At 39.6% G+C, this 14,415-nt stretch overlaps 1 protein-coding gene across 5 annotated transcripts in view; it reads right to left on the bottom strand.

Annotated features, from left to right (window-relative positions):
- Positions 1-1,810: 1,810 nt before the first annotated feature.
- LOC138188074 (serine-rich adhesin for platelets) overlaps positions 1,811-14,415 on the bottom strand; it is a 52,705-nt gene continuing 40,100 nt past the window's right edge. For 2 of the 5 annotated variants that reach the window (XM_069129503.1, XM_069129505.1), the window contains exons 12-13: positions 7,418-7,480; positions 1,811-3,680 (exon numbers count right to left, since the gene is read on the bottom strand). In XM_069129503.1, coding sequence (XP_068985604.1) covers positions 3,592-3,680; positions 7,418-7,480 — 152 coding nt within the window. In that variant the 3' untranslated portion in view covers positions 1,811-3,591. Of the gene's footprint in view, positions 3,681-6,674; positions 7,068-7,417; positions 7,481-14,415 lie in introns of those variants that run through there. The other 3 variants (XR_011175355.1, XR_011175356.1, XM_069129504.1) reach the window with 3 other exon arrangements.

Here is a 14,415-nt window from a genome sequence, read left to right as displayed (position 1 = left end):
CGCGTATTTCGAAGGACGACGACGACAACGATCACGACCACGAACACGATGGAGAAATTCACGTTGTTGCGTTTGGTTGGCGCTTGAAACGAGAAAAGGAAAAGGAATTAGGAAATGAAAGAGGAAGGGTAACGATTGTTCGTTCGATTGATCGACTAAAATTTGCACTTAGGGGTTCGTACAAAATTGTATAAAGAATCGAAGTAAAATGAAATTCGAACGAATACCAAGAAATGTGATTTTCTATAGGTTTGTATGCGTTGGCCGAGTTGGCGATATATTGCGAAGGCAATCTTTGGCATTCAAGCAATTTTCCGATTGGAATCGACTTTGTCGATAATTCGAGAGGAGAATGTCGTCTGCTACATCCTATATCGAATTTTCCAATTCTCTACTAGATGTAATTTTCGCGAGAGTTATCGTTATTATCGTGACCATTTTGTTACATTACTGGCTATATAATCTTAATTCGCCTTCTATATAACATACAAATAGAGGATTATCGATAATAGTAATTGAGTAAGTAAGCAAGTAAGTAAGTAATTCAACCGCTAGTTCTAGATAACACTGATTACCGTTTCGTAACGATAACGCATTTATCGTCTCTTGCGTTTCACTTGCGTGTTTCAACGTTCTCTGCATAAGCATTATCATTTTGGTGATAGCGTTTCAGGATTAACAATGGTAATAACAATGATCGTAACAACAACCCTACGATAATAATTCAAATAAATAGCAATAATAATATTAATATTACAATAGTAAGTCCTTTTAGGTTCAGGAACTCGATAGGCCCAGATATGCAATCCCTGCGTGCCGTGAAAGGCGACTAAAAGGGAAGAATTATGATAATAAAGGAGAAAAAGATATAAATAAAACACAGTGGCAACGATTGTGGCGACGAAAGTGGTTATTGGTACTAATTATGTGTATTAAGTTGGAGCGTATGAAATGTTTCTTCAAATTCAAATTTCGCGCTCTAATACCATCCATTCAATTTTGATCTATTGTCAATTATCAAACATATTATAAAATTTACCATATATCAGGTATGTTTAACGTAATTTTTCATGTAAGGAAATTTACAATAAATATACCAAAATTTTATTATTATTTCTAGATAGCCAGAAAGTTTGTGTAATTTTTTATGGGCTTAAATTTAAAAAAAAGAGTGGCACGAAAGTTGTTGAAAACCAACATTTAGTATTTGATAAAGTTAAACACAACTTTTATCCCATCTTGCAATCCTCCAATGCGTAAATTAGCGAAAAGAAGCTATAACCGAAGAAATTGATCGGAATTTTTCAGCCGATAATTCTTATAAACTTGAAATAATGACGTTAATTAATCATTAAAACAGAGCATTGAATCGTATAAATATATCGATTGAAATCTTATTTGGCGGGACGGCATATTTCATACGTACCAACTTAACAACAGAAATGAGAAATAAATAACGACGAGGATGACAACAATGGTGGTGATGATGATGACGATGATGATGATACAGGTAATGAATTGCCGTAATAAAAATAGTTATTTATATGGTAACGTTGAAACTAGAGGGAACGTTTCGTTGGTATAATTACAAATTGCTCGAATAACAATAAATACGTATAGTAAATACAATGTGATTGCTTTTTACATGGTCATGATTCCGCACGTATTCGTCCCTCCGTGCGTTTTTCTACGCTCTCTTCTTTCTCTCTATTGCCTCTGCCATAATACGCGAGTAATAAACGCCGTCTAAAGTACACGTATGTAGATAACCGAGTACTCGAATACTTGATAACTTATAGTTTATTTGCTCGCTCTCTATAAACGTGCTGGCGTGTGGGATACACACAAGGAAGATGATGGTACAGAAACGCCTATGGTGTTCTGACGCACGCAATCGGTCGCAACTCGTCGACCGGCCGTCGATCAATCGCAATGATCGTCGATTATCGATCGAGTCCGTCGATCAGAAAGTCGACTACCGTGTACTTTTTGGCATTTACTAATCAAGCAGTTGCCCATTCCAATCGACTCTGATCTAACCTTCCACCCCCGATGACATTAATAATAAGTCGTAAGACTTAATCGGTGCTGTTACCTCTGTAAAGTAAAAGTTCCGTTTAATCGAAATCCATCTAACAATTAGGTTAAGCCGTACAAAGCTTGCGATTTACCTCTCGAATGGAAAAACTATTGAACGTTTAACTGCTCGTGACGCGAAACTCAGCGCGTATACAAGTCTTGCGAGCAAATTCGAATCATCTTACCATTGAAAAATCTTGCTATATAGTGGTGTCGTGTCGGTTTTCTTCTTCTATGCGTTTCAGGAAATAGAAATAAATAGAGTAAACGAACGAGTCAACGGATCAACTGCTGCCGCTGTGTCGTTGCTCGAATCCTTTTTTATATCGCGTACTTCATGTTGTTTAAACGACTTAAGTTCGATTTAGATTCGATTTAGCAAAAGTCGATTCACGACTTGCTCGAATGATTCGAACAACGCCAGCTGGTGACGAAATCGACACGATTCGCGCAGCACTTTGCCTCGTTGCTTCTATTCCGCTTCGCGCTTTCGAGCAACGCGCTCGCACGAGCAAACGAGCTGTGCGAGAGGAACGAAACGATTTAGTATGGTAACGAAAACGTAACGTAACGTAATCTCATTTGCAGGTTATCTTGTAATTGATGGTACAACCTCGACCTCGAGACAAGCAAGACCAACAAGCAAGTGACGATTCTATGCGACAAAATAAGTTGAAAACGTAGAACACCATTCTTGTGTTTTTCACAAGCTCTATTTATTCGATCTTTGGAGAATTTGAGTTTAATTAATTAAAATATATTTATTACGCATGCGGCCTTAATTCTAACACACATTTTGGCTAATCCTCCATCCAATTAATTTCTTCTTGCTCGATTCTATGAAGCTACAGATTGTCTTGAAACAGTTTAAAAGCGTTTCTTTGCTGTTGAAATTAAAGACAGACGCATTAAAAATACGAGGAGCTCTGCAAGGTTGTCTATGTTTCGACTCGAAGGATCTCGCTGCATACTAATACTCCTACTTGGATTTATATTTATCGCATTGCGTCAAGCAGAATAGACAAACAAGGCTTTAAATCAAAATATATTATTCTACATTTTCGGCTTATTTTTCGTATAGAACCCGCCCTTTGCTGCTCGTAGCATAATTTACGAAACAGCCTAATTACCGCATACGACCAGATGTAATGTGAAACGTAAGGAATGGAAAGAAAATCTTTTAGCCGAACAGTCGGAGAGTGTTTAAGAAAAAAGAAACAAGGAGGGACACAGAAACGTAATTAATACGCAAAAAGATTTTACCCACGGGCTGACGTAGCTTGTTGGACTCGGAGACCACCGATCGGGCGGAATAAAAGCTCGATGAAATGGACGAAGGAACGCGAACCTTGTCGCTGCATCTACCACGAAGCAGCACCGAGGTTACTGGACGATGCAACAGCAAGCACTGTGTGTCAAAGCGCTCGTAGCGACGTGGTGTCGATAATGGTGCTGTTGCCGTGGCGCCTGTCTCTGTCGTTGCTGGCCCGTCACTCTACCGCCTAACCTGGGCTATTGGTTCTCCAGCGAATAATGACGCGACCTCTTCCAGAAACCTTTGAAGAACCCTTTCTTCTTCGGCGCGTCCCCGCATTCGGCAGCTGAAGCAAAAATATGACGCGGCTCTTTCCCTCCTAATATATCTGTAGGCTTACTGTCCACCAAGCGTCTCTTCATAGAAGCGTAATCGTAGTCTATTATAAAGCCAAGTCCACACTGACAGACGATTGTCCGAAGACACGTTGTGCGCCTGCGGCAACTGTCTTCCGTTCTTAGACAGAAGATCCGCAGACGATTCGCATTTGTCGACAGATATGCATCTTCTTTTTCCATTGGAAAAACGTTCGCGGGCGATTGTAGGCAGAATGAGCTTTTCACCTCTTTTGGGAGGCAACGATCGTCACACGGTACATTTGCTACTTTACGTTGAGCCAAGACTAGAAAAATTTACCGAATGTCCAGCTGGATAAATTGTAAAGTACAAATTAAATAATAAAAAAAAAAGAAAAACGTTGAGCCAAGAAAGAAAGTAAAATCGAAATCATCGCAAGTCACGTACCGCCGTATCGTGGATGTGTCGTAACGAACAAAGGTCATCTCTCATTTTTCCTAATCGTACTATACATTTTTTAATACGCTAACAAATACATCAATCAATATGTCATGACACTTTCAAAATTTGTTCCTCGTCGTATTAATTAATTATTTATATTTACATGATATCCAATTCTACAAAGTAGGTGTTTATCATTATTATTGACTTATTAATGACTATTAAGAGTCAGCATTTAAGAAGATTAAGGTAGCCTTTTCTTTGTATTTTAGGGTCGACGATGGTCACATTTCTCCAAAGACACATTTCAATAACCCGCTTGCTCCATCGCATCTTCGACTCATCGACGCCTGCTGGACAAACGACGTTGCCCTCAAACAGCGTAGAACGTCTAGATACATCTTTTGTCGACTGTCGGCGGACGATGAACGCAGACAATACCTGTCAGTGTAGACGAGTGCAGACGTGACGACGATACGTCTACGCCGGCATTAGTAGTCTGCCAAATGTACAGCGAGATACGTTTTGTCCCGTCGTTAAAATATCGAGCAACGAGAAAAACGCTTTCATCCTATATCGCTACACTAGTTTATAACAGCTGGAGAACGCGCGCCTCGCTTTCGACGATATTAACGTCAATCGTCATAATGAAAATGCGTAACAACGAAAACGGTTCGCTGCTGTTTCGTGACTAGGTGCACGTTGCTTTACAACGATCGTTGCATGAAAGCGTACTTACCGCGAGCATCAACGCGTCTAATACGCGTCTATGAAACGACGTTTCGTGGACAGCGAGCCAAACTCTTTCTTTCTTACATGCTACTTCGACACCCACCCAAATCATCCGCATTTCTTTATCGATACAAATTGCTCGCTTTGTAATTGAATTTTCTATCGTCACGTGTTATATAGTATAGTACGTATACTTGTTTATCTCATTGGATTATTAAAATCTGAGTGTACAAGCAAAGCTGGTACTGGAGCGACGCACCAACTGCGTCGTGTATTTCAGCCACGTTTTTACTCTCGCTATATGTTAATAGGGGAAGCGTTGGCAATTGTCTGTCGCCTGCATAATAATCGACGGCCTTTCCGGCCTTTCCTTCGAATCGACGGACGTTAAAAACCAGCTACGACCGTCGCGACGGCGGATACTCTTCCTCCATCTCTCGATGTGCTCCAACTCGCTCGAGAATATATCATATTCGGAAAATACAAACTCCATTGTATCCGTACGAAACGATTCTATCCTTCTGTTATATCTCTCTGTAATGATTAAAGTTCTCCTGGCTACCATCATATCGGTTCAAGTTCTCAACTCTTGTCCCGGTATCCTGGTCGGTTCACGAATACAGTTAGCCGCGTTAATATCCACACATGCCACTATCTCTGTATTCGTTGTTGATAAGAAATCGTGAGAAGAAGGCCATATCTCTGCGATGCCAGGAACCGGAGAAAAGGGATAAAGCGAGCGAGAACGAGAGAACGGTGCGTATGGATCAATACCGATAGTGTGCAGCTACGTAGCGCACGTAGTACACGCAAATTGTTGGGTGTGTCTGATCTCTGTTACCTGACTAGCCAAACTATCCGAACTTGACAGCAACGTTGCTTGTTACTGGCGAGAAATCATGTCGTGGCAATGAACATACTTCTCGAGGTCTTTGTTTACAGTGTTAAGATTAGACGAAACGATCATAGAACATAGAAAGAGCAGAGAAGCAGCACTCGCCTACACTCGTTTAGCGTAAACGTTGGTCGAGCAATTTGTTCGTTGATCGTTTTACAACGATCAGACGAATATTCTTCCGGCGTTCCTAGAGTCCAGCAATCGTCGAATATCGATAGAATTTACATGTTTCGTTTACGCTTGAATTTTATTCAGCTCGCTCTAGACGCACCTTTATAGGCAAATTGAAGGAAACGTTGTTTGGCTTGTACATAAAGTTCTTCTCTATCCTTCGTTCTGTTTCTCTTGGTAAGAAGAGCTTTTTCAAAAATAACCAAAGAATATTAATAGAACTGCTGTTGGCTGTTCAGGCTAGAGGCGGACATTGGTAAACCGCTGGTGGAAAGGGAATGGATATTTTGGAATGCCATGTGTGTACCGGTCATGTTACGTGTGCAAAGATGTATGCGTGTGTACACACACACAGCCATGTTCCCCCTCTACCAGCGATAAAATAAAAAACTTGCAAACAAGTACTTACAAGGATAAGTATCCATGTGGCATAGAACATGACCGAATCGTATCGTATGGTACAGGAAGGGCACCAGACTTGGATCAACGATTCGTCTTCTTAATTATATGCAAAGAAAAACTATTGAAATTCGAACAATTACACAGATCGGAAAAATACGAGTCAAATTATTAATCTCACTATTGCACAATAATATTCCACCATAACAGCGTTTTTATCACGATGATTTAATAGTGATTTTATTATTTTATCGCCTCGTTTTCAATTAGTTATTCCACTCATTGTTAGTCTCTCCTTCTTTCTCTCTCTCTCTTTTTCTTCGTTTCTTCGTCTCTCCGTTTTATTTTATTATAAATCGTAGATCGACTTTGCTGCACTTTTTGAACTGTATTTACATACATACTTTACATATTTTATGACGATGAACTTTATTCGGTTCATTATCGTATTTTATTGTTGGACCAGCGGCTTGGATATTCTTTAACACGAAACATAATTTGCATTGGAACATAATTTACCGCGCTATTCGTGCATGGCCTGTTTAAAAAGTAACGAAACTCTATTTATAAAAGGTTTTTTAGATTACAGCTTTAAGCCTTCCAAGCAGATCCCTCGGGAAGCGATACACCGAGAGAAGGGGACTTTTTTTCATTACTTAAGTCAGCGCTACGGATGTTCATCCTAGAGAACTTTCACTGGATTTGGATTAGTCGTGGCTTTCCCAACATTTCCGACTGTACGAGAACTTTGAATTATTTGTTTCATTTTAAGGAACAGAGAAAAGTCACGGAAACCAGGTAACGTTCCTTCTAATTCATTCGATTACTCAGAAGGTGCGAAAATAGCTTGTGAAAATGGAATACTTGTGACAAGAACAACGAATAAATTATCACATGTTACGAGTATAGTACTCGAACCGTATGAAGTGAACTTTCAATTATTGGACTTGAACTCATCATTAAAAAAAATCTTCGCAACTTGACAATTTAAGCTCTCCGAGCTTCAGATTCCAGTTACCGATATGTATTATTTCAATCGTAAAAGTATGGCAAAGGCAGATGGAGGATATAAAACGCGAACTTACCTGCGTATGGGCCACACGGTGATGCATTGTCCTTTCCACTTTTGCCATCCTTGCTGCCGCTTCCTGAAACAGCCGAAAACCAATTCTGGTCTAAGAAAATGGGAAACATTGTTTTCTTTCGAATTATACGGCTGAACGCAATGGGAAACCACAGATCACTACGCAAAAGCTAGCGAAAAATAAATGCAGTTAAAAGGTGTAACGTGGAAGAGGAGAAACGCGCGTACGAAGGACATGAGCGAGTACCAGATCACTCGTATAGCAACGTTTGCAGATAATCTTCAAGTACAGCGCGTGTTCCCCTTGAAAATTCACCAAATAAAATCCAGCGGCTGCCGCATGCCAGGTAAGAACACGACACAGCGAGGACACGGTCTGATCCTAACGAGCAACGTTTCTAGTTAAAGCCGCTTTCGAGCAGATTACATGTAGAATCTATCGATTCGTAAAGTAACGTGCAAAATGGTTACGCAGCTTCGCACAACTTCTTCTTAATTCTCTAAGATCGTCTCAGCGTTAAACCAAGCCATACCAAAGTCCTTTGCTCCCTTTTCATCCAGAGTTTATTCGGCCACCAGTAATAACCACCAGTATATACGTTCGCCACTCTATTTCTGGCAGGATAATAATAACCTCTCCATATCTTGTTTCAGCGGCTAGCTTTGGATGACAGGACGCGAGATCTTTGCCAACAGCTTTAACTTTGTAAACGACGCGACGATTGGAAATAAAATTGTTGGAAAGTCTGGCCGATCCGTGTCTTCAGTTTCTAGCGAAGGCGCCGTTTCAATTCAACGCTTCTGTCCTATTTGCTTCGTATCGTGGAATAACGTCACGGAAATTTCATTTTACTTTTAACTGTTGTAAATATTATCGTAAATTTTCTAGATATTGTACGAATTCTATGTACGTTTTAGCTAAAGGAAATCACCTAAACATCTGACTTATAGGCGTATACGTATGAAGAATCTTCTCAAGACAGAGTTCAACCGCTTCGAGGGACACATATAACGAACGGAGTTTTCCTCAAGGTCGTCTGTTCGCGAAATTTCAAGACATTTTTATTTTCCACGCAAAGATATTCAAGTATTTGTGTGTGAAAATGCCTGGTTGAAATTTTTATATTTTAATCCTAATTTTGCAACACTTTCGGGTCGTGTGAAAGACAAAGAAAGAGGCAAAGTGACGCTTTTACGTTTCTGTTCTCCCTTCTTGTCTCTGTTCTCTTCCTTTCGTACACTACATTTCAATTAAAATGGAAATATCTTTTAAACTCTTCGTTTCATAAATACACATAAATATTTGAATACTTTTGCACGGAGAATAGACAATTACATTCATAGTGTGAAAAAGATATATAGAGTTCTATTCAGGAAATACCGATGACCTTGAAATCTCCTTTCTTAAAGAGAAAAAGAGAAGGAGAAGAAAAGGGAAAAAAACGAAGCTGAGAAAAGATTCTTTCCACCGTTACACGAGTCCCTTCGATATGATTTAACTTCGTCTTGAGAAGCTTTTTCGTATGATCGTAGATAACGCAGGTATTCGGGTATTCGTTTAGCCGAGACACCGGGTATATTAGATTATAGATTTTACAAACACGCCTACAAACATGTAATTCGATCTCTCCGTACAATTTTTCGACTTTCCCATTTCCACGAATTTCTTTCTCTGATTAATAGTTCGTTGTTACGATCATCCCATTAGATAACTTTAAAGAAAGTTGTACCAATAGCTGTTTAGGAATGACAAAGAGTAACAGAGAGACGACGAACAAACGAGCAAAAGGGTAAAAGAGGAAAAGAGCGCGAAAAACGAATGAGTTACCTTCGATCGAGGTCATGGTCGTGTCTAGGGTTCTTATTCAATGCCATGGTTAAGTGTCGTTACTATTATCTAGCACGTGACAATCTAGACGATAACGCACAACTTATGGCTTAACCATGAAAATAAAGAAACCTGATCTATCGAAACGAAACAAAGAGCGTGGAGTCGGTCGATCGTGCCGATACGGTATTTTTAGTTGTTCCTCGAAGATGCAGACACTAGTTGCAATTTTATGTTCGTTGCGAGCCAAAGATAGCGAGAGTGAATGGGTTTGGCATTCGTGCTACAAGTGACTTTGTTCGCGATATTCGAATCGATCGATAATTTTCTGAACAACCAAAACGAGCTTCTCTCTCGCTTTTTCTTTTTCTATCTTTCGTCTACTGTTACTTTCCTTGCGATTGCACTGCGGATTTCTGTGTGCTTATACAAAATTTACAGGATACACTGATGCACGGAATACATATAACGTACAGAATGCAAAAATATACAAAATATTGAAGTATGTGAATGTTTGAGAAGTTTAAATGTACAAAAGTATACAGAATACACACAGTACACAAATATATATGTATAAGTATAAAAGACATATAATATATATAAAATATCAAAGTATACGAATTTATAGGAAGTTAAAATGTAGGAAAATATAGAGAATGCACGTGACAGTACACCTTTTAATATTTAATAGATGAAACACATTTCATAAACATGATTTTGAATAAATATTTGCAGTCTACTCATCGCGTTAACATAGAACATACATAAATAACATAGCATATAAAAATTTTTTGGATAGTTTTATAGCTGTGAGACGTAACGTAGGCGTGTATATTTTTCTATTTAGGGATAAAAGGAAAGAAGTTGGTATTTACGTTTAAAAAAATGTCTTCAAGTAAATCTCCAGCCCCGGAGATAAGACGAAGGGAAGCAAGATTAAGTTTGTTCAAGGACAAGCGGAATCTCTCTTGGCAACATACTGAAACCAGCTGACATTCTAAATGTCCAAACGTTCACGACTCACAGTCTGGCGCAGTTTGCTCTGACCCATCCTTTTATGTCCCCCCACCCCCATCCCCCGCCACGCACACAGACGTACGCACGTGGGTACACTCCCTCTTTCTCTCCGCACGCTCTCTTAAGTGATAACGACGAAAATTCTTCATTACCAAAACAGTTTCGTTCGACTTGTCAATGTTGTGAGCGAATTTTGAGACGGGTTATCAGCCGCTTCGGAGAATAACGAATGATACGGATAAGTAAAGAACGATTTTTCAAATGCTTTTTTTCTCAATTTGTCAACAGTGGCTGGAAATATGTACGTTGATTATTGAGAAACGAGAGAAAAAAAAAAAGAAGAAAAGAAAAACAGCGGATTTATCATGTAACTGATTGTGAGAGGATACAGTGACAGGTAGAGAGCTGAGAGCGAGCAAGCGAAATGCTATACCGGTTTTTGGTTGCTATCGTGCGACGCGACGTAGAATTTAATTTTATAGAGTAAGGTGTTTTGAGTTAATTTGAGTTAATTGCCGTATCTACGCAGCAGTTATTAACTGGCTCATGCTTCGCTTAGAAGCTTATACAATTAGGAAACTAAAAATTAATATAGCAAATTATTAATCCCAATTACATTTAGTCCTTGCAAATTTAAATATGAAATAATTTTTTAACGAAATATTTCACAGAAATAAAGGGACACGTAAAGGGGTAAATCATGAAATAAAAATATATAGATAGAATCTTTAAATAAATGCATGGCAATGTTGAACCTCGGATATCCAAAATATTTTAACTCGTAGCTGCAACGCTCTCTTCTATTTGCATCATTCACCGAGTATAGAAACTTTTGTCAGATGTTTCTGACCGCCCGGTAGATCGATCTCGAGGCATTGGCAAATGCCACATGTATCATCAGTGAGCCCCTGCATGCTGGCAGAGTGCAATGACGTAGGTATAATTAGAAATATCGATGATAACAGTTATAGCACAGTTTCCATGAAAAACGTGCAGTCATCGAGCTGGTGGCCCAGAGAGAGAGAGAGACAGAGAGAGAGAGAGAGAGAGAGAGAGAGAGACTCATCGATTAAAGTATTTTTCGTAACTTTGAAATAGCAAAAGATGAAGAACAAAAGGGAGGAATCAAAGAAGGGAGGTAAATGAAGGGAAAATATCGCGTAAAATAAAGGGGAAAGGAAAGAGGAGAGGGTGAAAAAAAGTGATAGTCCGGCAATTTCTATTGGGTGGAAAGTCTCACTGAGAACGCAGCTCGACGACCATGATACAAATTCTCGCTTTGGTAGGGATGGCATTTGGTCGACTACGGAGGGTTGCTAGACAGACCAACAGCAGACGGGAGTAACGATTGCCACCACCCCTGGTTCGAGTCGAGCTAGTCACCCCTTCCGTGTCCTTCCGGCTTCCCACGCGTCCCTGCTCTGAACCCAACCCGTCCAGCGAGCCGGCCGCTTACTAACCAAACTGAAAACATCCCCTCGTTGGTCAATCGGCTTTGCTACCCCATGCTGTTTTTCTCCCAATCATTTTTTTCAACGGTTACACGCTACGTCGTTCTGTTCGAGCGATACCCAGCTTCTATATGGAGCGAAAAGGTAGAGACTGGAAAGACGCCTGACTGAGGAAAGTTAAGCGACGCCAAGCTATGCTATGTTTGCTATATTTGTATCAGTGGATATTATGTACACCGAACCGTTTCCACCGAAAGCTAAGCTTGTACTACGTTTTAGCTTCTGGTCGACACGCTTTGGTATATGCGTATGCATATGTATGGAAGGAAATATTTTGAAACTTACGATTAGCACAGTACAACGTAGCCTAGCTCAATTTCCCGACGGATGCCACGCTTTAAAGAGGGAAAGCTGAATAAAGGATAAGCGTTATCTGGTTCGCATGCGCGGAAGCTCTTTTTCAGAGCATCGATACCACGACGTTCTATAAATAAATAACCGGCGGTGATAAGACTACTGGAGGCACAGGGTTGCGCACATCCATGTTATTTTCGCTTTCTTTCATTGTGTTCAGTGTTGGCTCGATCCGATGTATACGAAAATAGAAGAAACGCTGTACATGTATAAATTCAGATAAATTCTGAATGATGCTGTCGTCAGCAGGATGACGTAGAATACTCTTTGATTCTATTTAGCGTAAAAAAAGACAGATTGAGACATGGGTCGTTGACTCGAGTTGGTAATGTTGGATGCGTAACATTCGAAGAAAGAGAAAATGCAGTTCGGTCGACGCTATCTTCGCATGGATGAGTATTGATCCGTGACGCGCCCGTTTTCTCTATCGGCACAACCAAATTCATGTTGCTTACAGCGAATTTACTCGTACATAATTTAGACGTATCCATCGTAGGACCGACTATACACCATCGACTCATACATTCGTTCGTGTAAAACGTGTATGGTCGCTGATAAAGTGTCTCCTCTATAGAACCTCGTACGAACGTGGAGGCAATGAAATCGGAAACAGCATTGGAAGATGAAACGTCGCGCGCCGCGAGAAACAAGTGAACATTTTCTTCTATATGCGTAGTTGAATCAATAACGTGAACGACTGGTGGAAGGACGTGGGATGTATTGTTCGTACTAGGAGATATTTCGACGTGGAAATCGCGAGCTCCAGCAACGTCGCTAGTTTTCTAGTGAATCTTTAGCATTTACCATTCTTATTATACCGGTTCTTCGACTGCCCTAACCGGCCGGCGCAACGTTGCGCTATTCGAAAAGAGAAGAGCACACACCTTATCCACGTTACAAGACTCGAGAACAGGTCGACGACTGTGTATAGTCTAACCTGGACCGATATGATCGATTCTCGACTCTCTTTGCACTTCGAAACTATATGACGATATAAGATAATGGGAAAGGTTGATAAGCATTGAAGTAGAGGGAGTAGAATGACATAAATGTGTTTTGATGATAAAATGAAAATTAAGTGGCCTCGTGGAAATGTACAAGCTAGCCTTGCAGCGTGTAACGCGGAGGAGGGAGGCCTTGTTCCTCTATCCTTCTTGTCTTGTACATTCATATTTTCAAGGTCAGTTGATTCGTCCCACCTAGTTGCGGAGCTTTCGCCAGATGGAACCACTGTACAATCACGACGCGAAGAAATACACGTGGCTTACCGGAAACTAAGCTCCCCATTGGGAAAGATATGACAGCGATCGAAAAAAGAAAAAGGAAAAAGATAGGGAAAAGATTGTTTTAATAATTCTGAGCAAAATTTGGAATCAATCAGTCAAACTGAACTGGAGAGGTCGTTTTTAATCGTTTAAGAAAAATGCAGTTTCAAGAAAAACGAACATCTTTTTAAAACTTGTACGCTTTCAAATTCGCGTCCTATATATTGTATAACATCTTCAAATTCCTATAAGTTCGTTCATCTTACAATTTCGAAAAAGTCCTGTCATAAAATTATGCTTTCAAAAAACCTATACTTTTAGAAAATGAGAAAAAGAAATCGATTGTTTACAAGTTCTAGGTTAGAATACCCCCAGGAGAGTTTTATTTATGTGGCAGGAATACACATATAGCTGTAGCGCTACACAAACCTGTCAAAGCATCTTCCAAGTAATATAGAAAAAATTAGATTAAACTAGTAAAGTGTACTAAAGTAATAATTCGATCATCTGCAGCGTGTTAATGGCAGTATAAAAATGCGGTAACTACATATAGATATATCAAAGTATTATCGCGAGAAAGAAACTGATTTCTCAAAATAATAAGATTCAAGTTTTCAGTTTCTTTCTTACAATAGGAAACATGAGAATTATTATGAAAAGCAAATTATTTAAACAAACCATGTACAGCAATAAGATAGCAAGAATTAAATTGGTGACACTCAGTGCCACGAAAGGTCACGCAAGAAGTAAGTCAGAGAAACTATTGGCGTTGCTTTGAAGAGGTTATTACATGGATTCCGATAAATGTGTCAAACCGCTTGAAAACTCGATGCGAATGACTTTTGAAATAACGATGATTTACTTTATATACTCGTATATGTAAATTCGACCAATTTAATTTTGACGCTAGGTTAATTCGATCGACGTTGACTTCGACTTATCGATTATTGTAACGATGTCGTCGTCGTAAACGTTATACCTCTAAGAATAAAAATACAAATGTTTTCGTTTCTAGAAGCGATAA

This window comes from Bombus flavifrons, chromosome 16, assembly GCF_040668555.2.
Source record: "Bombus flavifrons isolate JBK064 chromosome 16, iyBomFlav1_principal, whole genome shotgun sequence".
Lineage (NCBI taxonomy): Eukaryota > Metazoa > Arthropoda > Insecta > Hymenoptera > Apidae > Bombus > Bombus flavifrons.
The sequence above is the reverse complement of the archived record's forward strand: the minus strand, read 5'-3'. Positions and strand labels throughout refer to the sequence as shown.